This window comes from Halichoerus grypus, chromosome 8 (assembly GCF_964656455.1).
Source record: "Halichoerus grypus chromosome 8, mHalGry1.hap1.1, whole genome shotgun sequence".
NCBI classification, from domain to species: Eukaryota; Metazoa; Chordata; class Mammalia; order Carnivora; family Phocidae; genus Halichoerus; species Halichoerus grypus.
In genome coordinates this window covers 140,547,372-140,568,216 of record NC_135719.1, presented here as the reverse complement: position 1 = coordinate 140,568,216, position 20,845 = coordinate 140,547,372, and the positions used below count along the sequence as shown (strand labels likewise).

The 20,845-nt window shown below is 39.4% G+C and overlaps 1 protein-coding gene and 1 long non-coding RNA gene across 6 annotated transcripts in view; both read right to left on the bottom strand.

Annotated features, from left to right (window-relative positions):
* Positions 1–20,845, bottom strand: part of GOLGA5 (golgin A5) — a 67,703-nt gene that overhangs the window by 17,812 nt on the left and 29,046 nt on the right. For all 5 annotated transcript variants that reach the window (XM_078054127.1, XM_036071567.2, XM_036071565.2 and 2 more), the window contains 6 exons: positions 19,243–19,816; positions 11,042–11,269; positions 9,447–9,666; positions 8,669–8,792; positions 5,168–5,371; positions 1,506–1,676 (listed from right to left, as the gene is read on the bottom strand). In XM_078054127.1, coding sequence (XP_077910253.1) covers positions 1,506–1,676; positions 5,168–5,371; positions 8,669–8,792; positions 9,447–9,666; positions 11,042–11,269; positions 19,243–19,786 — 1,491 coding nt within the window. In that variant the 5' untranslated portion in view covers positions 19,787–19,816. The remainder of the gene's footprint in view (positions 1–1,505; positions 1,677–5,167; positions 5,372–8,668; positions 8,793–9,446; positions 9,667–11,041; positions 11,270–19,242; positions 19,817–20,845) is intronic.
* LOC118522506 (uncharacterized) lies at positions 14,553–19,233 on the bottom strand. Its single transcript, XR_004910658.2, has 2 exons — positions 15,094–19,233; positions 14,553–14,869 (listed from the first exon to the last, which is right to left on the bottom strand). It is a non-coding gene; the product is annotated as an uncharacterized LOC118522506 (long non-coding RNA).

Genomic DNA, 20,845 nt, shown 5'->3' with positions numbered 1-20,845 from the left:
AGGCAGACAGTATGAACAGTGGTTAAGAACACATGTTCTGGAAAAAAACAAACAAAAACAAAACACATGTTCTGGACATCAGACAGACTAAGGTTCTAATCCTGACTGCTACTTCACTATAGTTATAGGAAACTACTTTCCTTCTCTGTGACTGAATTTCTTCAAACTGTAAAATGAGAACATACCATCTCCCTTAGAGGATTACAGTAGGGAATAAATGGAAGACTGTATGCTGAGAGGTTAGTGCAATGCCTGGCAAGTTAAGTGCTTAGCTATTACAGTCATTAACAATTCTCCCATTTTGCTAGATATACTGTAATCCTTACTGTAGATTTTATAAGCTTCTTGAGAAATGGTCAATGTCATCAATGATGCTGGGGTAAGGAAATTAAATAAAACAAGTCATATTTTTTATAATCTCACCCCAAATACACGGATGAATAAAACAAGGTATGAACAGGATTAGCATCTATTCAGTTTCTAAGTTCACAGGACTGAATTCTTTGGAATTCAAAATTAATTATAGGAAAAAAAAATCCAACCATACAGACTATAAGGATGACAGCCTTGAGGACCAGCTCTTCTACTTTACCAGTAAGAAAGAAATCCAGAAGTAACATTAGCTACTATTTGTTGAGGGCCTAATGCATGTTAGGAACAATGCTTGGCCCTTCGATGCATATCCCTTATCCTCAAGAAAACCTGTGTTTATCTCCACTTTACAGATGAGAAAACTAAGGCTCAGTGAGATGAAGTATCTCATGCAGGTAACACATCTACTAAGTGCCAAAGACGGGACTTCTCTCCATATCTGATATTCAAGCCCATACTCCAGACAAGAAACCCTACCTTACAACTTCCATACTTTCCTTTGTAGGTCACGCACATCTTACGAACCAATAATTTGCTGAGTTCACACGTTTTTTTTTTTTCTTTTAAAGAAGGGTTGTCAGCCTGCATTTTACCTTCTCTCGTTCTCAGAGACTCCTCCTATGATATTTACGTCAAAGACTCCATGTTTAATCTAAACAAAAGGTCCAACTTACTTTTGGATTAAAAACTGCAATTACACATAAACTATAAATCATAAGATTATTCGTGAAACTATAATTAAGGGACTGTCCCTGTGTCCATTCCAGTATCAGAAAACATCCCAGTTTTATAGACAAGCCCAAATCTCATTTGTGTTTTAACCACTGGATTGTTATAAGATCCATAAATATGAAGATTCTGTCTGGTTCCTTGCTGTAACTCCAAGCCTACAAGATGCCTGGCACATGGCAGGCACAGGGTAAGAATTTAACCATTGCATCTAGTTAGCTACATATATTTGTTATTCCCAGGACTTCACAGTCCATCGACAGACAGGAAACCGATCGCCTTAGACGCACTGCTGCATGGTGACCACTAATACCCTTCCCCCAAAATACAGACTCCACCGCCGCTCACCTGCCGATCGCCGGGGTCAGTGGCTGGCTGTGCAGCGCAGCCGCACCGAATCTTACCTGTAATTCGGATCTCAGCTGATGTATCTGGCCCATGAGCTTCTGTATTTCCTCCTTTTGCATCTCCTTTTCGTGCCGAAGTTCTTCCAGCTCCATGCTGTTAGCAGTACTGCTATCGAGGCCTTCAAAACCAGATCCTTCCTTTAAGCTGTTAATCAATTTTTCTTTAGACTATTATAAAAAAAGAAATATCTTTAAGCAAAACAGAGATTAGCTTGTATACTGAATAACATCAATCTTACACCAACTAAGCCACTATGGAAATAGTCCAATTACGTTCTCCATCAAAGAAAGTCCACATTGGGATAAGAACGCAGCAGGGCCTTGCTATACACCAGCCTTGGATTTTAGTATCCAAGACTATGTTACTGTTGAAAACTTGTTATTAACAAGATTTCCTTCTCATCCTTTCTCATGCTTTTTATCTCCATCATATGCTACTCAGCAAATATTTACAGAGCACCTACAATGGGTTTGGCATTATGCTCAGAGTCCCATGCAATGAAGAGGTCTCTCATTTGAGATAGTACCCTCCGCCTTACAAACTGGAGGGGAGTTACAAGAAGGCAATAAGCAAGCTGAGAGAGGCATCTGCTAAGATCACTTGCAGAGTTCCAAAGAGAAGCCACTTACTGGGGAAGAGAAGGCTTTACTTGAAAGCAGCAGTTATGCTGATCCTGAAAAATGGCTAGGATTTTAACAGGTGTGGAGAAAACAGGACAAAGCATAAAAATGCAAAAGCATTAGGGCGTGTAAGAAAGTATTGTTGAGATGTGCTCGGACACTATGTTAGGACCAATCTGTAGGGGGGGGCTTCAGATGCCAGGCTAAAATGTTTGACTTTTGTCCTGGTGGGCGAAAACAAACAACTAAAAAAGTAGACAGGGAAGTGATATGAGCACGGATGCATTTAAGGAGGGTTAATGTGGCAGTGGTATAAAGTAGGTGTTTACCAACTATGGCTGATGGGCCAGATCTGGCCTGTGGCCTATTTGTGTATAGCCCACAAGCTAAGCATGATTTTTACATGTTTAGATGATAAAAAAAATAAAGACAAAGAGTATGCGATGGAGACCACATAGAACCTACGAAGCCTACCATATGTACTATTTGGCCCTTTACAGAAAAAGTTTGTGACCCCCGATGGAAAGGATGAGATGGAAGAAGAGATTCGATGTGGGAAGACCAGTTTAAGAAGTGCTATATAATTCTAGGCCAGCAGTAAGGACTATCAGCTCTTTCACCTTCAATATGAATATCTGAGAGGCACTCTCCTCCATCAAAAATAGTTTTTCTTCTCATGTGGTAGGATTATGGGTGACTTCGTTAAACTTCTCTGTATGTTTCATATTTTCTGTAACACACATAATTCTCTCTCTCTGCTCCCACATGGCTAATGCCCAGACCCATGGGCTGAGCTTCAGGCCTCTACTTCTGATTGCCTTCCTAAAACTTTCACCTTGGTGTCACTCGGTGCACTCAAATTCTGCAAACTCATTGTCACTTGTCCTAGAGTCCATCAGTGCTGGCCGGATGTCTCTCCTGTGTCTCTGCTGCACTACCCGGGGCGTATCGCTCACATCTGAACCCAGAAAACCGGAGTCCTCCTAAGGTCTGCCTGCAGTTCCCCTTCCTCCAGTTGAAACCCCAAGTGTCACACATCCCACCTCCTACATGTCTCTTAGCTGTCCCATCTGCCACCCTCACTGCCACAAATTAGATCAGGTCCTCATTACTTCACACCATTAATTCCGATACTCTCCTCTTTACCCTCTCACCATCCTATCCTCACCCATCAACGTCCGCAGCAATTTACTGAGACCTCCTAAGGGCCTGACCCAGTGCCAACTCTCCTCTTCACCGCAAGTCCTCACGCTGCTCAGTCTCTCACCTCTCACCCCTACCACTACCTAGGAGATAAAAATCAAAACTCCTCTGCACAGGATGCGAGGCCCTCCATGGTCTGGCTTCTGCCTGTCATTGAGTTTTCTCTCCCCGCTCTTAGTCCCTAAGCCTTCATGCTCCAGCGGCAGGGAACCAGCTGCCATCCACTAAAGATGCTGTGCTCCCGCAGACCCCCTTTGCTCTGGCACAGCTGTTCTATCTGAAATCTCCTCCCTACCACAAGCCCTCCTACTCATCCTCCAAGTTCCTCTTTGTACAGCATCTCCAGTAATTCCCGACATTCCCTGGCAGATTTTGAGGGCTTACTGCATCAATAACTTCATCACGTCGATTACCTCAGTGTCTTTCTGCTAACTGAACGCTCTTTTCAGAAAGAAAACACCCCCCAACATCTATCATAATGCCTCATTAGAATAGTTAGGTGCTCAATAATAAATTAGAGTGACACAGCAAAAGTAATCAGAACAGTTTGGAGGAGATGGGTATGCTGTCTCATGAAAGTAGAATCAAAATAGTGCTCACACCCAACGGGAGGCAGGAGATAAAGGAAAAAGGTGGAGTCAAAACGTCATCGTGGTTCAAAGCTCTACTGCCTGGGAAGGAGGTATAATATTTACCAAAATTAGAGAATGAAGGAGAAGCTGGTGTGAGCGATGGGGAATCCCACACAGAGAAGCCTGGCAGGCACTCAGAAACCGGGGTCAGGAAATTAGGCTGGGAGACACGCTGGAGTCACATCCAGGTGACAGACAGAAGCAGAGTGAGTATAGGATAACGCCAGGTAAGGAGTGAGAGAGGTCTTGGGACTGAATTTGAGAGAACTCTTCGTCTCTGGAGACTCTGGAGCAGTGAAAGAAGATGGAGAGAGAGGGCAGCTTGAGTAGCACCGCAGGCAGGAGTTTAAGAAGGTAGAAGGGCTAATGGTGTCCGATGCTCTACCCACATCAAAGTGGATGGATATTAAGAAAAGGAAGAAAATACATATTCAGGTCATTAAAGATGTCTGGGAAGACAATTTCAGAAATGTATCAGGGACAGAAATGATACGAAGGAGTTAGAGTTAACAGCTCTAAAATAAAGATGGCATATTTACAAGAATCCTATTAAGTCTGATATCGAAAGAAAGAACAGGGAAATGGACCCAAGTGGTCAAAAAAGACAAAGGATTGTTTTTTCCCTAAGCAGGAGTTCCAAGATCTAGTTTTTGATCTTCCACCCAGCAACCATATGCTCTTGAGTAAGCTGAGCCAGAAAAAGGAGGCAGAGTGGAAGAAACAGAGAGAGGACAGACTCAGACTCAGGAGGAAGAGTTTACATATGGCGAAGAGGAACCCTCCCAGGGAAAGATGAAAGGATACCTTTCCCTCAGGAGGCAAAGGACAGAGAAGCCCAAGACTACATGAGATGACACGGGGGAAGCTGGCTGAGGCCGAGACCAGCTGTTCTGAAAAACTCAACGGGGGACCAGCCAGGAAGAATAAAGTGGCTGCTTAACGACAAACGTCGACAGTGCTGTGCTTAAGGTGGCAGCTGAAGACCTGAGCTAGGCTGTAGCAGAATGAATTTTAAATAAAAAGAAAGAAAAACGGCAGGAACAAGGGACATTTCGGACTTTTGCAATATCTCTAAGTGCAGGAAGGCACCTGAAGCGAGCCAACCCAGCCAAACACGAACAAATCCTCTCGCAGATCTATAGGGAGTCGAAAAGTGTCTCCCACCTGGCAAATCTTAACATCCAAAAGACATTTCATGCTTACTTGGAGTATTCTAGTAGCTTTTTGCTTGTAGTCAATTAATTCCTGCTTAGAGGACTCCAAGTTGGACTTGTACGCTTTGACTTGCTGCTGTAGCTCATCAACTCTCTTCTTCTCCTCCGCATATTTTCTTTCCGCCAGAGTGACTGCTTCTGCCAAATTCTGACGTTCCTCTTCCATTTTATTAAGGCGTGCAGCAAACTCACTCTGTGACAAATTTTTATATCATTTTTACATCATTTCCTCTGAAATATATTTTACAACCATCCAATCAGATGTCTTATGGGATTGTTTTTTTTTTTTAGCTCAGCCCAACAACATAACAGGGAGGTTAAAAACAAAAACAAAAACAAAACAAACAAAACACTTCATTTGTTAGGAACTGAAGAATAGGGAATCTAAGGTTGTTGGCTCCCAAATATGGCAATGCATCAGAATCAATTAAGAGTTTATTTTTTATTTTAAGGATTTTATTTATTTTGAGAAGAAGAGAGCACAGAGGGAGAGTGAGAGGGAGCAGCAGACTCCTTGCTGAGCAGAGAGCCTGATGCAGGGCTCAGTCCCAGGACCCTGAGATCATGATCTGAGCCGAAGGCAGACGCTTAACCGACTGAGCCACCCAGGTGCCCCAATTTAGGAGTTTTAAACAAATACAGCCACCCAAAGCTGTCCCCAGGCTTACTGAATTGGAATTTCCAAGACTATGCTTGGAAATGGAAATCTGTTTAAGAAATTTCCAAGGTGAATCTGGTCAGCCTGATACTAGCTGATCAATGAATAAAACAGAAAGTCTATCAGAAAGCAAATAAAGGGGCACCTGGGTGACTCAGTCGGTTAAGCGTCTGACTCTCGGTTTCAGCTCAGGTCACAATCTCAGGGTCAGGAGCTCAAGCCCCATGTCAGGCTCTGTGCTCAGCACGGAGTCTGCTTAAGTCTCTCTCAAATAAATAAAATAAATCTTAAAAAAAAAAAGGTAAACCACAGAGATAAGTAAACAGCTACATCTTTTTTAATAGCATGACTAACATTTTCCCTTTATTTCAAATTTTCTAATGAACTATTCAATATAATTTTTTAGCTTAAGAAACTTCCAAAGCACACTCTAGAAAAACACATGCCTATCACTTACTAGCCTAACTAGTTCTGAGAATTATTTATATTTTGCCTTTATTCTCAAAAGTTCCCATCACCAGAACACTCAGAAGGTGAGGCAAAAGTCCGAAAGCAAAAGTTCACACACCAATAACTAAAGCCACAAACCTCTGACCCAATATTAACTCCTGCTTTGAATAAAAAGAGCAAGAGGACTATGCTAATGTCTACTAAGCATGTGAAATGTGCCTAATGCAACTAGAATTGAATTTTTCTGTTTACTAACTTTAGCTAATTTTTCTGTTAATTAGCTTTAATTAAACACAAAAATACTTAATTCAGGGGTGCCTGGGTGGCTCAGTCGTTAAGCGTCTGCCTTCGGTTCAGGTCATGATCCCAGGGTCCTGGGATCAAGCCCCACATCGGGCTCCCTGCTCAGTGGGAAGCCTGCTTCTCCCTCTCCCACTCCCCCTGCTTGTGTTCCCTCTCTCGCTGTGTCTCTCTCTGTCAAATAAATAAATAAAATCTTTCAAAAAAACCCACTTAATTCAATTAATAGATTCACTGGGATATAATTCACATACTATAGAATTCACCCTTTTATGGTGTACAATTCAGTGGTTTTCGGTGTATTCACAGAGTTAGCTGTACAACCATTACCACTACCTAATATCACGTACATTTTCACCCCAAAGGGAGATCCTCTACCCACTTCTCCCTTCCTCCTAGCCCCTGGCAATGATTAATCTACTTTCTCTATAGATCTAACTATTCTGGACATTTCATGTAAGTGAAATCATATAATATGTGGCCTTTAGTGTCTGCCTTCTTTCACTTAGCATAATGTCTTACAGGTTCATCCATGTTGTAGCACGAATCAGTACTTCATTCCTTTTTATGGCTGAATGCTATCTCCTTGTAGGCAGATACCACACTTTGTTTATCCATTCAGCAACTGATGGATATTTGTATTAGTTCCAGTTTGGGGCTATTGTGAATAATGCTGCTATGAACATTTGTGTACAATTTTCTGTGTGGACCAATATTTTCAATTCCCTTGGGTATACACCTAGGACAGAGCTGCTAGGCCATATGGTAACTCTACACCTAACTTTTTGAGGAACTGTCAGTAGAAAACTTCTGAGTATGTTTAGAACAACTGGGCATGTGAATTATTTTTTTACCTCTAAATTTTATGAAATCTAAATATAGATCAAGTATTACATAAGCAAATTTATGACTGAATTAAGTATAAAATATATTTTAAAGTATCAGTTTGCAAAAAAGAATGTAAAATATCTCATTAATGATTTTTATTATTAACTGTATGTTGAAATGATAGTACTTTGATTTTGTTGTTGTTTTTAGGAGCCCAATGCGGGGCTTGAACTCATAACCCTAAGATCAAGACGTAAGCTGAGATTGAGTCAGATGCTTAAGTGACTGAGCCACTCAGGTGCCCCAAAATGACAGTACTTTGGATATACTGTGTTAAATAAAATACATTCGTAAGATTTTCCAAAAGTCCACATTAACTGATAGTTACTTTCAGGGCTGAACTATTTTCACCTGTTGAAAAGATAGTCTGAACCAGTGGTTTTCAACCTCACTGGCTAATAGATGCATGTAAATCTTATAAAACTCAAACACCACTGCTTATGCCCTGCCTCACACCATGGGATCCGACTCCCTGGGAGTAGAGACCTGGCATCAGAAAATATTAAAAGCTACACAAGTGATTCTAATGTACAGACAGGGCTGAGAATCACTGAACTAGATGCAAAAAAATTCATTTAAGTGTAAAACTCTACATTTTACGTACAATTTTCTCTGGAAATAAATCAATCAGATTGAACTAGAATCAGAAAAAGCTTAAATAAAAAAATAAACAAGATGCCCCACATCAATTTTTTCCCTCATTTGTCAGTGTTTTATTCGAAAGTTTTTCAGTACCATCTAGTTTTAAGAAAGAGGACCCAAATCAGCTTTTCATCAAATAATGGTAATGTTGGTTGCACAACAAAATTAAATAAAGAAATATCTATCTCTACTGAATGTTCTATTTTAATTGTATTCCTTTTTTTTAGGGGTGCTGAGGGGCTGCTCCCCTTTTATAAGTATAACACCCCTCCTCTCTAGGACCATTGTCCAACCTGTGCATCGTCCCTTCAAATACCATCTCAGAAGAAAAGCCCCCACATTTCTCGTCAATGCCTTGTTGATCACAGAGGATGTTGACATTTATTTTAATTGTATCCCAATACATAAGATTAAGTAAATTTAGCAAGAATCAAGCTAAATTTTCAAATACTTGGTTTCTGTCACAGAAACAGATTTTTCTGAAATGCACCGCAGAATTTTCTTAAAGAGTAAATGTTATCAAACAGCATAAAGGCATTCTTCCTTTCTAACCTGCATTTGTTTACAGCTCTCCTGCTCTCTCTTCCGGGCGGCGTCTGCCTCATGCAGTCTCTCCTGAAGAGTTTGCAGAGCTTGGTTCTGCAGGCTGCTACCTTCGCTGTGATCCTGCATTATTCTAAAAGAAAAGACATCACTTGAAAAGACTTATTTCCACAGTGTACAAGGTGGAATAATTTTTAAAGCATCGGCTTGACAGCACAAAATAGATGATGTGACTGGGGTGCCTAGGTGGTGCGGTCAGTTAGGCGTCTGACTCCTGGTTTTGGCTCAGGTCGTGATCTCGGGGTCCTGATATCGAGCCCCCTGTTGGGCTCCACGTTCAGCACAGAGTCTGCTTGAGATTCTCTCTCTCCCTCTGCCCCTTCCCCCACCCCTCTCTCTCTAAAATTAAAAAAAAAAAAAAAAAAGATAGTTTGACTAAAATATCCTTAAAGAAATCTTTTTGCCTTTTAATGGAATGTAACCTATATTTTTAGGCATCCAAATATAAGCACACACCACATATCATTATATGTCAAAAAATTAAGGACACTATATTCTTCAAATATTTTTAAATTCAGAATTTGCTAACAATGCATCTCAAGGTTCAAATAATAAATCAACTTTTAATCGCACACATTTACAACAGTACCGAAAGATAAATTTTCCCCCTCTAAATTTCAAAAGCTAAGTTTTCATAAGGTAGTATACAGCACCACAGTATTTATCATTACTTGCATGGGGAAGCCTCTTTCTAGGTCCCTTTCTCATGGTCACTAGGATGAGCTACCGTGATTTCTCGGTCTGCAAGGCCTCCAGGGCTTCGGTGCGTGTGGTCAGGAGCTGGTCGGCCTCCTGCAGCCTCACTTTCAGCACAGCCAGCTGCGAGTCCTTGGCATCCACCGCTGCAGTCAGGTCATCTACTTGGGCTCGCAGCTCGCGGGTGATTCGATCACTCTTTGAATGGTCAACATTCCACTTTTCAACTCTTGCTCTTGCTTTGGTTAATTCTTAAAAAAAAAAAAAAAAAAAAAGAGATTGCTCTCTTCAGGCAGACACACTTTTCTCAGAGGACACAGAGACTCTCCTCTGTATCCCTGTAGTACTTTCTGCCAAAATTAAGAGCTTACAAATATCTTCAGATCATTTGCTTCAAATGGGATACCCATATCTCAAGGCCAACATTCACATCTACATCACGGTTAATAGGTTGGAAAGGGCACGATGCTAGCTGCTCTCTACAAAAACAATTTTTTGAGACCTATCATAGAGCATTTGGGAGCCCACCCCAGTATACAGCAGAGTTCAGAACGCTAGAGAAGTCAGTGGATTTGCTGAGCTCTGCTAGAGACAGGAAGAATGCAAATACAAATCAAGGGTAGATGGTGTACACCCTGGTAGGAGACCAAAACAAACAAAATCAAAACCTATAGATAAACACAGGAAAGAATCTGTTTCTCTTGATTACTGTAGCAAAAAGATTTTATTTTTTAAACCTAGGACATTGGTGCAGAAAGAGCAATGCAGTGCAGATTTCCACACCCTCACATATCTATAACAGCAGTTCGCAGGCCAAAAAAAAAAAAAATTTTTTTTTTTTAAATTGAAGCAAACTCTACAGGGTCTCAGGAAAAGCTCTATTTCTAGGTCTTTATTAGTCTGGTAAAGCAAAGCTTTTTCTGAAGTCAGTCCAACAAGCCCTAAACTTTCTTCCTCTTTCACTCTTCTGGGCCTCCATCCATGTCTTGGCAAAACTTTTCCCACTGTCCCCACCCTCCTTTCTAATCACTGCCAGGAACCAAGGCAGAGACTTCTCTTCTCCCTTTTGTTTTCCCTCAGCCCACACTTACATTAAGACTAACATATTCCTCCATCACCTCATTCATGAGATTATTTACTTTTAAATTACCCATTTCTGAGGAATCTAAGAGTTTTCTACTCTAGGGACACTTCACTGCATATTTCGAGAGTGTATTATTCAAACTGAATTCCGTGGTCACTTTACATCTCCTGGAGCAGTACAATACTGTGACCTTGTCTACTGGTATCCACTCCTTTGTTTAATCCCACCTTTGGTTCATGAACAGTTCCCCCTGAAGGTTCAGAAGAGAGCAAATGAACCAGATGATTACTAAGAATCTTAAATTTCTTAAATTACTAAGTTCTTAAATTTCATGACTCCTAAGGAATGACCAAACAAAGGCAATGTTCTGTTTCAGACTGGTAGGAGGATGACTGGCTCTATTTCTAAATCTGGGCCCTGTATTTCTATGAAAACATGATTTTGTAAGTCTTGTGTTTTGTTAAGTTCCGATGTACTCAAGTTTTCAGTTTATTTTTGAAATGTTAAATTCCTAATCCTCCACAACTTAAATAAGACTCTACCTTCTTGAGTTTCCTTGGATCTTTGAAGTAATGAGGCCATTTCTTGATTTAAAGACTGAACTTCATTCCTCAACAGTTGATTCTCCAATCGAAGATTAGACAGTTCATGTGATTTGCCGTCGTGAGTAGGTGTTGGGTTGTGGTCAGCACAGGCAGCACTTGATGATACATTTTCCTTTGAAGAATCCTCTTGAACTTCATGGCCAGAATCTGAATTATTAGACGTTACTATAAAAAAAGGAAAACATTTTTGTTACACTGGAACACTCACTACATACACATTAGTTGCTTACTTTGGTAGAATGCCTTTTGGCTCAAGTTGACTGCTATAGCTAAAATATCATAAAAAAGTAAACTTAAATTCTCAAGAGATTTCCTTCTGATGCAATTTCATTCTCCTACATGGGAGGCTATAGATCTCTAAGGATCTCAAAATTTGGATATACTGAATGGATGGTGATAAAGGATAGACACAAGAATACAGTTCTGGAAAGAAGAAAATCAAGAGATAATCTAAGCAGTTGGGATTAGGTAAAAAGGGTTTCAGGCCCCCTTTGTCTCCAAAGCATTTTCTTAAAAAAAGACGAAAGTCTCAACAGTGAAAATACTAGAAAGGCACAAAAGAACAGCTGTGGGTTTCAAGGCAAAAGAGTAATAATAGGTCAGAGCCATTTGTTACATACCAAACTGGAATCTAAAATGCCTTACACAAAGAGAGAGAGACTCATAAATTCAGATTCATCTTGTTTTTGGACTAAATGTGATCCAAATGCATTTTTTAGAAGATTTTATTTATTTATTTGGCAGAGAGCGAGAGAGCACAAGCAGGGTGGAGCGGCAGGCAGAGGGAAAGGAAGAAGCAGGCTCCGCTGAGCACAGAGCCCAACGTGGGGCTCGATCCCAGGATCATGACCTGAGCTGAAGGCAGACGCTTCACCAACTGAGCCACCCAGGTGCCCGCCCAAATGCATTTTTTACTTACTCTAAAAAAAAATTAGGTATGTGCTAAAAAGTGAACTGTATCTAAATGATAAAATGCACTAAGTAACTGTATGGGCAAAAGAGTTGACACTTCACAAAGGAAGATAAACAAACGATCAATAATCTTATGAAAAGGTTCTCAACATCTTCAGTGATCAAGGAAATGCAAATTAAAACCACAATGAGAACCAATACACACCTGCTAGAATGGCTAAAATTAAAAGGACAACACCAAATGCAGACAAAGACGTGGAGCAGCCAGAACTCTCATAGATTATTGGTGGGAGTACAAAATGGTATAACCACGGTGGGAAAAGGTTTCCGCAGTCTCTTATGAAACTAAATATGCACCTACCATTTTGCCTAGTGATTCCCCTCCCAGGTTTTCATTTCCAAGAGAAATGAAAACATTTCCCCACAAATAGACAAGTACAAAAATGTTCATAGCAGCTTTATTCACAATAACCCAAAACTGGAAACAATCCACTGTCCATAAAAGAGAATGGATAAATTGTGGTGTATCTCCAGTAGAATGCTACAAAATAAAAAAGAACTACTGATATACCCAATAACATGGATGAATCTCACTAACATGGTGAGTAAAAGAAGTCCGATAAGAGAGTGTACATACTACATGATTCCATTTATATGAAACTTTAAGACAAAAACTAAGGTGAAAAAAATCAGAGCAGTGGTAATTGGGGAAATGGGATGGAAAGATTAACTGGAAAGGGACATGAGGGAAAGAAGTGTTATCATAAAAGTGTGGGTTACACAGGTATAGCCATTTATCTGTATAGCTAAGGTTTGTGCATTTCAACATACAGAAAAAATTATGAGAAATGGAAATTTGAATAATGACTAGGCACTAGATGATACTAAGGAATTATTACATTTTTAGGGTGATGATGGTATGAGTGTTTCTAAAGCTTGCATTTTGGGGCACCCGGGTGGCTCAGTTGGTTAAGCAACTGACTTCGGCTCAGGTCATGACCTCAGGGTCCTGGGATCAAGCTTGGGCTCTCTGCTTAGCAGGGAGTCTGCCAGTCCTTCTCCCTCTGCCCCTCCCCCTGCTTGTACTCTCCCTTTCTCTCTCTCAAATAAATAAAATCTTTAAAAAAAAATAAAGCTTGCATTTTTTTAGGGTAATAAAATGAAATATTTCTAGAAGAAATGATATGAGATCTGTGATTTGCTGCAAAATAATTCTGTGGAGGGTAGAGGTAAAGGAGGGATGGAAAATGGGAGGTATAAATAAAACAAGAATGGCCGTAAGTGTTGATTAATACAGCCAGACAATAGGTAATATTGGAGGGAGTCATCAAAATCTACTTTGATATGTCTGAAATTTCCAAAACAAAAATTTTTCAAAAGAAATAAAGTATATATCCAATAAAGTAGTATTTAGGACATCTATAGTCTTTAATATTTACATTAAAAATGAAAGGAAGAAAATTAATGAGTTTTCTATCCACCTTAAAGGCTATAAAAACAGAATAAACCCCAAAGCGGAAATTAACAATAAAGACCAGAAATTAACGAAATAGAAAAGAAACTTGCTAGAGGGCGCCTGGGTGGCTCAGTTGGTTAAGCAACTGCCTTAGGCTCAGGTCATGATCCCAGAGTCCTGGGATTGAGTCCCACATCGGGCTCCCGGCTCAGCGGGGAGCCTGCTTCTCCCTCTGACCCTCTCCCCTCTCATGCTATTTCTCTGTCTCTCTCTCTTTCTCTCAAATAAATAAATAAATAAAATCTTTAAAAAAAAAAAAAGAAAAGAAACTTGCTAGAGAGAATTAAAATGGTATTCAGAGGGACATATCATCAACATTATGCCAATAAATTTTTAAATGTATACTACGTTGAAACCTACCAAATTGTATACTTAAGTATGTATAATTTATTATGTCAGTTATACCTCATTAACACTATTTGAAAAAAAGGCATTTAGCACAGTGCCAGATATTGATATTTTTCTGGTAGTATCTGTGATCAAGCTTTGGTTTCTGCAGGGTTAATATGAATGATTAGGGTCCAATTGGGCTTGTTTCAGCTGTGACACTTTCATTACTTCCTGAAATTAAGTAAAATAAATATAATCCCCCAAAGTGTACATAGAATAGATAAATTCTTAGGAAAAAATGTAACTCACCAAAAAGAGAGGAAATGGAAAGCCAATGCAATCAATAGTTAAAATCTTCCATTAAGAATACCCCCCCCAAAAAAAAAAAAAAAATACCCCAAGGGCCCGGGGTGGCTGTCTGCCTTCAGCTTGGGTCATCATCCTTGGGTCCTGGAATCTAACCCCACGTTGGGCTCCCTCTCAGCGGGGACTCTGCTTGTCCCTCTCCCTCTGCCTCTCCCCGCCAGCTTGTGCTCTCTCTCGCTTGCGCTCTCTCAAATAAATACATAAATAAAATCTTAAAAAAACAAACAAACCCAGACCCTGATGGTTTTACCAGTGAGTTCCAGCAAACAATCAGGGAATAAATAATCTTACATCAAATAATTAAGACAACAGAAAAGGAGGGAGCACTTTGCAAATCATTTTATAAGGCTAACATATCTATAATACCAAAACCTAACAATATTACAGATCAATCTTGCTTATGAAACAAATGCAAAAATCCTAACCAGAACATCAGCAAACTGAAAGTTAAGTTTGGTTTTAGGTTATAAAAAGTCAACTGATTTGTATACCATATTAATACTAAAGAACAAAAATCATATAAAAAAACAAACGATATTTCATACATAACAGGAAAAAACGCTGCTAAAATTCAACAGAAAAACTGAAACTAGATATATATAGAAATATTCTTCACCTGATAAAAAGTACCTATGAAAAACCTAACACGGGCGCCTGGGTGGCTCAGTTGGTTAAGCGACTGCCTTCGGCTCAGGTCATGATCCTGGAGTCCCTGGATCGAGTCCCGCATCGGGCTCCCTGCTTGGCGGGGAGTCTGCTTCTCCCTCTGACCCTCCCCCCTCTCATGTGCTTGCTCTCTCTCATTCTCTCTCTCTCAAATAAATAAATAAATAATCTTTAAAAAAAAAAAAAAAAAAAGAAAAACCTAACACAAACACTGTATTTGGTGAAACAGTCGAAGCCTTCTATTTAAGACAAAGATACAAAATTGGTTTTCCGTCCAAGCCAATGCAGTGAGGCAAAGAAAAGATTTTTTTTAAAAAGATAAAAGGGTTAAGAAACCAAATTGTCATTATCCACAGATACTGTACTGTTGAAAATCTAAATGAATGTACAGAAAAATGTCAAGATTAAGAGCTATGTAGGTTGCTGTGTGTCAAAAGAAAGCAAAAATTTATGGGGCGCCCGGGTGGCTCAGTTGGTTAAGTGGCTGCCTTCGGCTCAGGTCATGATCCCAATCGAGCCCTACATCGGGCTCCCTGCTCAGCAGAGAGCCTGCTTCTCCCTTTCCCTCTGCCTGCCGCTCTCCCTACTTGTGCTCTCTCTCTCTCTCTCTGTCAAATAAATAAACAAATAATATCTTTAAAAAAAAAAGAAAGCAAAAATTTAAAAAAGATACCATCTATAAGTTTCAAAAAAATATAATCTGACAAAAAGTATGCAAGACCTTCATGGAGAAAATAATAAAATCTTAATGAAAGACATTTAAAAACTGAATTGAGATTATACCATGTTAGAATGGGTAAAACCTCAGTATTGTAAAGACGCTGATTCTCACTCAACTAACTGTCCATATAGAAGCAATGGACTCCCAATAAAAAGACCAACAGAATTTTTGTGAAACTTGGCAAGCAAATTCTAAAATGAATATGGATGTACAAAAAAAAAAAAATTCCAAGAATAGCCAAAACATTCTTGAAGGACCAGGTAGGTGAAATTGCTCTAGGAGATAACAGAACACTATAAAACTACATTAATTAAGATAGTGTGGCATTGGCACAAAAACCACCCAATGAAACAGAATTAAGTGCCCAGAAACAGAGCGATGTATAGATGGATGCTTGATAATATGCCAGGGGTGATATTGCAGATTGATAGGGAAAAGGAAATATTTTCTTTTTCTTCTTTTTTTAAAGATTTTATTTATTTATTTGACAGAGAGAGACACAGCGAGAGAAGGAACACAAGCAAGGGGAGCGAGAGAAGGAGAAGCAGGCTTTCCGTCTAGCATGGAGCCCAATGCGGGGCTGGATCCCAGGATTCTGGGATCATGACCCAAGTCGAAGGCAGATGCTTAACTACTAAGCCACCCAGGTGCCCGGAAAAGGAAATATTTTCAATGAATGATGCTAGATGCTGAGATAACAGATTTCCAACCCCTCTTCTTTTTCACCTGGAAAACTTCTACTCATTCTTTAAGACCCAGCTCAAATTACAGACCCTCTGGGAATCCTTACCTGAAGATAAGAGAGTACACATACTACATGATTCCATTTAAATGAAGTTTTAGGACAAAAACAAGGTGAAAAAAATCAGAACAGTGGTAGCTGGGGAAATGGGGTGGAAAGACTTTCCCATATGGGAAAAAATGGAACGAGATGCCTACCTCACACCATTCATTAAAAAAACCAAAGATTTAAATAACCACATAGATATGACAGGTAAAACTATAAAACCCTTAGAAGATAATATAGGAAAATATCCTAATGATCTTAGGATAGGGAAAATTTTTCTAAGACACAAGAAAACATACCATCAAGAAAAGATTGATAAATTCATCTACATTAAGAACTCTATTGAGACACCATAGAGAGAGGTGGGGGGAAAAACCAAGGTAAAACTGGAGGAGGTGTAGAAAGAGTTACCATCTGGAATACATAAAGAATATCTATAAATCAATAAGGAAAAAGACAAATGATCCATTGGAAAAAATTAATCAAAAGACTGAACAGGCACTTCCCAGAAGATGAAACCTGAATAGTTAAATATTTGAAAAGATGCTCAACCTCATTAGTAATGAGAAAAGTAAAATATAACAAACTTTTCCACACCTGATTAACAAAACATAAAAAGTTTTTGAAAATATCCAACCTTGGCGAGAATGCAGAGCAAAAGGAATATTAACCACAGTTGGTCAAGTATAAATTGGTACAACCTCTTCAGAAAACTAGTGTACTTGAACACTGTCACACCCTACAACTCAGCAATTCCATTTAAAGACATTTCTAGGCATCTTAGGGCACTGGTTCTCAACCTAGGGTGATTTTGCTCCCCAAGGGACATTTGGCAATAAAGAAAAACATTTTTAGTTGTCACAATTGGGGATGTCACTGGCATCCAATGGGTTAAGAGGCCAGGGATGCTGCTGAACATCCTACAAAGGACAGGACAGCCTCCTACAACAAAGATTTATTCCACCCAAAATGTCAATAGTCCCAAGATTGAGAGACTTTGCCCTAGAGAAACAAAACTTAATCATTATAACTCCCATGTATTAACTGGTTCTAACTCATTTCCCTGTCAACCAGGTTTCCTTTGATCCATCCTTTACAATTAAATCTAAGTGGTTTTCCCTAAAAGTAGAAAATACTGTCAACTTTCTTTGAAAGACCTCTATTAGCATCACATTACTGGGTCACTTACACTTACATAGGCCTAGCAATCACTTGGAGAACAACAAAAAATAACATGCCATGGCTCCTTCCCCAGAAAAACCTGATTCAAGAAGTCTGGGGAGGCACTCAATGATTCATTTTTTATTAATCACACAAGTACTTTCAATGCAGGTTGTTCAGGGACCACTCTTTAAGAAAGAATGATGTTTACAAATAATAGGTTTAAATATGTAAACAGAGGCATACAAAGGCAGCTCCCAACTTTCTTTGCTAGTTTCATTTTCTTCACTGCTGTCCATCTCATACGCACTGTTCCCAGGACACTCTACCAAACTTTTAAAGAATCTCTGCATTGAATGCTGTCTCCAAACCCTTTTCTTTTTCACCTGGAAAATTTCTACTCTTTTTTTAAGACCCAGCTCAAATTACAGACCCCCTATGAATCCTTACCTGAATACCTTAGACAATTAGTTACTCTCTCCTTAGTGCCTCCACAATACTCTAACCATATCTCAATCGCTATACTTACTATACTGTATACTAATATATGTAAATTATCTGTTTACATGTCTGTCTCACCCACCAGACCCTGTTGAAAGAAACTGAGGAGTATGTGTACATAATTAGTCAACAGCTACTGCATGATCTGGTCTTGAATACCCCAAACACTTGTCTCTTTACCACTTTATCTCGAAGATACAAGACATATTTTTATTCACCAACAGCCAAGACTGTGGGAGAAGCTGTAACATTTAAGAAAACAACAAGCTTCCATTAATCATCAACTTTATAAAGAATCTCTGCAAGAACCTATCATGTACATTGTTACTTTAAAATGGTTAGTAAGGGGACGCCTGGGTGGCTCAGTTGGTTAAGCATCTGCCTTCAGCCCAGGTCATGATCCTAGGGTCCTGGGATCGAGTCCTGCGTTGGGCTCCTTGCTCAGCAGGGAGCATCTAGCATCTGCCTGCTGTTCCCCCCTGCTCATGCTCTCTCTCTCTCTCTCTGACAAATAAATAAGTAAAAGCTTTAAAATGGTTAGTAGGTACTTGAATTAGCCACATTACCATGTTAACCTCATTTTTGCGGGTGAGAAGATATACACGTAGAGGTAATTTCACGGCAAATTAAACAACTGAATACCAGAATTCTAAACTGTTAGTCACCACCAGGTCAATGCCTTCAACCCTTCAACTTGGATTGAAGTTCGGTCTCTCAGCTTTACTTCTGAGGGATGCAAGGGGTAAAGAAAAACACACACAAAAAAATCCTCACAATCCAGAATATATGTAAAGTACAGCCTCCTATTTTATAATCTCAGAAAGAAATGAAATGAGATAGTCCCAAATCCCAAACTAAACTGTTTTCTTTCGGATTTCCAAACTGTCCTTTTTTATTTTAAAATATCTCAGAAAACCATTCTGGATAGAACTTCTTAGATGCTAGGCTGGGTAAAGTTACCCAACAGACAGCATTTAAAGGTCCCTATTATAACTGTATACTGACTAATAGCATGCCACATCGTCTCCCTGGTTTATACCACACGTTTCAGAGACTGCCTTTACACCAGTGGGGAAAGGTAACAAAACAGAGGATGGGAAACACTACCAAAACGTTTAGACTAGGATAACACATCCAATTTGCTTAACTCTAAAAGAAGCAGAGGGCCGATTAACTACCATCACTTTGGCTCCCAGAAGCATTTTCCTCAATGGTTTTGACGGCGGTTATGCTGGTGTTCACAGAACTGACACCTGCTGTCCGAGAACTCTGAAGGACAGGTGTCTTGCTCCTTTCTTTTTTGATTTCCACCCTCCCAGTGGGCTCCTTCTGTGAACTGTTAAGAAAGTCAAACAGCAGCTCATCATCCGGTTCTGACTTTTTTCTTCGAACAAACTGGGATGAAGGCCTAGGAACAGATGCGTTTTCAACAGGATGGGAAGCCTCCGCTGATGTCCTAGATCCTACTTTTACATTTGCAGTGCCAGCTAAGATAGTGGCTTTCTGATTTCCTATGTTATCAGCTGCTGAGGAAATATATGTAGCTTTGGATCCAGTCTGATAAGTCAAATCCGTATTTTGCTGAAGTTCAGGATAGTCAGCATTTTTGTTATATGTGATGTTGCTGCTGTTCTCTTTTCTACTGAGAGCTGTTGCAGCCCCTTGATCAACTCGATTTAAAAGATCTTCTGCCTTTCCAGCAAGATCAGCAAACCAAGACATGATGGTAGCAGAATAATCCTATTGGTGAACCTGTAAAAAGGACATAAAGGGATCAGTATGGCCGAACAGCAGAGCATAGCAGTTAAGACCAGTGAGGTCCTGGACTGAAAGCCTAACCCTGCCTCTTACTAACTATGTAACCTTGAGCAAACTACTTCACTGAAAGTGAGAAGCTCTATCTAGAAAATGAGAAAAATAAACGTATTTACATTACAGGACAGTTTAAAGATGAAATAATATATGTAAAAAACTCTTTGCAAAATGCCTGACACACAGTAGACACTCATTTTAGTAGCTATTAGCATAATAATTACACCTATCACTACTGTTATAACTCCTATTTCAACAAAAGGCAAAGGTTAACATAGCAAAAACATTCAAATAGCAAATCATCAATATGGCAAAATTGCAGTACAGCCAAATAAAAACAATTCCCTGGAGTTGGCTTCAAGGTGCTAAAACTTGAAACTTCTGATACTAAATCCATCTTCATGTTAAAATGCAGCACAATTATGGATAATTTAGGTGTGCACATATATAATCTGTGTAAAGTACACCTACAATAATTTAAATACTCAGTACCCACTATGTGCACATTGGCTAAGTTCAGAATTTTTAAAAAAATGACTGCATAGCCATTCATCTGATAAATAGACCTAAGTACTTATGGGGTGCCAGAAGGAATGAGAATGATGAAGTAATTAGTCCCTATAGATATAAAAGTGTTCGATATCATCGGCTCCAAAACACAGCTCTCTCTCTTTCCATCTAGATTAGGTTATATCATTCTCTGTTCATATGCTATGCTTTTCCCTCACAACCCTTCATGTTTTATATGGTTTTCTTCTGTCTCATTACCTCTATCACACATAATTTTCACAACCACATTATGTGGTTAGTAGTAATATCTTATTTTCCACAAATGGGGAAAAGATTTAGAAAGATCCCCAAGTTTAGATGGCAGCTGAGCAACTCAAATCTAAGTCAGCCAAACCCACTTTTTTTTAACCCCTGCCTTTCCCATCTAGTCTCTCAGGATCTGAATAACCTCATAAAGAA